Source organism: Agrilus planipennis, unplaced genomic scaffold, assembly GCF_000699045.2.
Source record: "Agrilus planipennis isolate EAB-ADULT unplaced genomic scaffold, Apla_2.0 scaffold542, whole genome shotgun sequence".
In the NCBI taxonomy this organism is placed as follows: Eukaryota; Metazoa; Arthropoda; class Insecta; order Coleoptera; family Buprestidae; genus Agrilus; species Agrilus planipennis.
In genome coordinates this window covers 5,283-8,140 of record NW_020439193.1, presented here as the reverse complement: position 1 = coordinate 8,140, position 2,858 = coordinate 5,283, and the positions used below count along the sequence as shown (strand labels likewise).

General features: G+C 32.0%; 1 protein-coding gene across 1 annotated transcript in view; it reads left to right on the top strand.

The window, feature by feature from the left end:
- Window positions 1–382: 382 nt before the first annotated feature.
- Window positions 383–2,858, top strand: part of LOC112905519 — a gene marked incomplete at its 3' end in the record, with an annotated part of 6,947 nt that continues 4,471 nt past the window's right edge. Inside the window, exon 1 of the mRNA XM_025978094.1 lies at window positions 383–901. Coding sequence (XP_025833879.1) covers window positions 383–901 — 519 coding nt within the window. The remainder of the gene's footprint in view (window positions 902–2,858) is intronic.

Below are 2,858 nucleotides of genomic sequence, written 5' to 3'. Positions count from 1 at the left end.
TTTACCTCTCTCCCCCTTCAGTAACCCCCCTTAATATATGCCAAGACCCCTCTTCCTTCTAGTTTTCATGCAGTAATTCACAAATAATTTAACCAATAGTTTAAAAAGCGCTAAATATTGCCCGTCATATTTGAATATAGCTAGAGGATAATGATTACATGACGAAAATCTAGGTCTCCCTTGTCCCTATGACCAAACGTGGTATTCTTCAAGACTTACTCCCCCCCAGGGTCACGTAGTATGGGTACGTTCCCTAACATACAATTTGTTGTAAATAGATTTATTAATTTCGTCAAAAATTTAGAGAAAAATATACCCTTTAATATTTTTACAGGATGAAGTTCCTAGCAATGGATTAATTTTATGGAAGGGAATAACAACGATGTTGCAAAATCTGACAGAAGAAATCCTCAAGCGTCCTGAGACGAATGCTTTCCTTAACGACAGTTCTCTTAATTTCGACGTAGTATTAGCAGAATTTGTACCTCCCGCTTTTTTCTACTTAAGTGAAAAGTTCAAATGTCCCCTGATACAGATGACCTCCATGCCTGCTCATATTATAACGTTAAACAACATCGGTAATCCGAATCACCTTTTGGAAACTGTAGATGGAAATCTGCCGTTCGGAAGAAAGTTGAATGTCTTTGAAAAAGTCGTAAACGCTGTTTATACATTCTTATTTAATGCTCAAGTGCAGGGAATATTGTATCCGCTACAAGCGGAATTAGTGAAGAAATATTTGTCTCACGGAGAAGACGTGGATCTCGCGGCACTAGAGAAAGACAAGACGAGTCTCGTTATTTCTAATGTAGTCCCAGGAATAACGGAAGTCCATGCAAAGGTACCAGCGTTAATTGAAGTTAATGGGTTACATTTAACGCCTCCGAAACCTTTGCCTGAAGTAAGTGGAATAATTTGCCGATAATTTATATAAATGTTAAAGAAGCAATTACATTTCGAAAAAATGGTGAATGCGCCTACCAAATAATTGTACCTTAAGAAGTTTGATGTTTGACGATCAAGAACAATTAACAGTACTTTTAGTTTGGCGTTAAAGCACAATTTTTAAACACTGATACATTTGAAATTATTAATCGAGAATTCGTATCTATTGTAACGACAAAGTTAATAGGTATAATCACTTACATTTCTTCAAGGATCATATTTGTAAATGGGCCAGGTACATCTGTAACAGAATATTAGTATTAGTAAACATTAGAGACTATTTGCGTTAACATAATTATTATACTACGGCAAGTTAGTTTTGTTCTAATTTAATCTATACGACACGTACCCAAACGTTATAAGCGTTCGAAATGTAGATAGAGAAGATTAGAAATGGAGAAGTAGTAGATAAAGAATAGGAGAACAGAGGGTAACTATGGAAGTCAATAAGAAATAGGCGAGATAGGTTAATAGAGCACCTTCTCAGGCAGGAAGGGCTTACATAGAGACGTAATAGAAATAGAAATAGGAGTTAAGAGAAGCAGTGGTAGACTAAAATTAGATTTCTGTTCACAAATAGTTAAGGATGTGGAATATTCTAGTTTTAGGGAAATGCGAAGATTAGCTAGGATAGGAAATAGTGGAGATCCTACCAGTTTTAGGATTGACGACCTTGTAATGGTGATATGGTCATAGATAATTGGTATTGTTTCTAGGACATAAAAGAATTTTGGAGAAATTTACTTCAATTTGGGCTCGCCAATAAAGATAAACAGTGCCCCCAAACATTCTTTTGGGAAGAACAGAGGTCAAATATGGAAATCATTAAGAAATAGACTTTATTAACAGTTTCCTATACCTATCTGTAGTAATTTTTGAGATATTCAAGTGTTTTTGAAAAAAAAAAAAACGATTTCAGCTCTTTGAATGAGACCAAATAGCATCTAAACCATAAAAGCTAAAAGTAAGTCCTACAGGGTGTTAAGTCTTCGCAATATTTGTTAATTTAGAACAGTTTTCAGAGAAGTAATAGATATTTTTAGACAGATGTGGTTAAAAAATATAAATTATTTTCTCATGCGACATAAGAAAACGTATAATTTATATGTTCGGTGATTGAATTACCTTATCTATATTTTTTAGCAAGTTGAAGTTGATGCAATTTCTGCTGAAAAAAGTTGAGAAAGTTTTGAAACAAATATCTAGTTGATTTTAAAACTGTCACTTTTAGTTTAACATATATGTGATACATTTTAAAAAGTCGTTAAACAGTATAAGTAACTATNACGAACAGTATAAATAGATAATTTATGTATATGAAAAGTGTTACAAAGAAATAGGATACATTTGTCAAAAGTTTTTAGAAAAGGCACTGTCATTATTAAGGAATAGTAACAGTATTTTATCGTGTTTAGTTGAGATAATTTATTAAGTTCCACTTTTAATAAGACCAATTTAATATGCCACGTTTTGTACGCAGTTCAAAAAAGCATCTTCATGATTAATTTTTAAGTACAAGCTGCACTGAGAAGATTATTGTCTTATCGTTTTGATTTGATTAATATTTTTTTTCTAATTAAAGATAGAAGAAAAGGGGTCACTATCAGCAGAGGAATTGGCAAAATTGTTAGGGATATCTGTAATGTTAGCAAAAGAAAGACTTCTGACTTGTGAAGAGTATGGAGTAGCTTGCAGGGATGACTGCATCGAAGGATTGAGATTTTATCCCAATTTATTTTTAAAAGACTTATAAAACAAATTAATGCTGTATTATATGTATATGCAATATTAATTTATTTCACAATTAGTTCAATAACTGACTCATTTATGTATTATAATTTTTGTATTTATAAATACTATTTACGAGATAATTACATATTGTACTTATATTTTTTATTAATAAAATTTAAAAT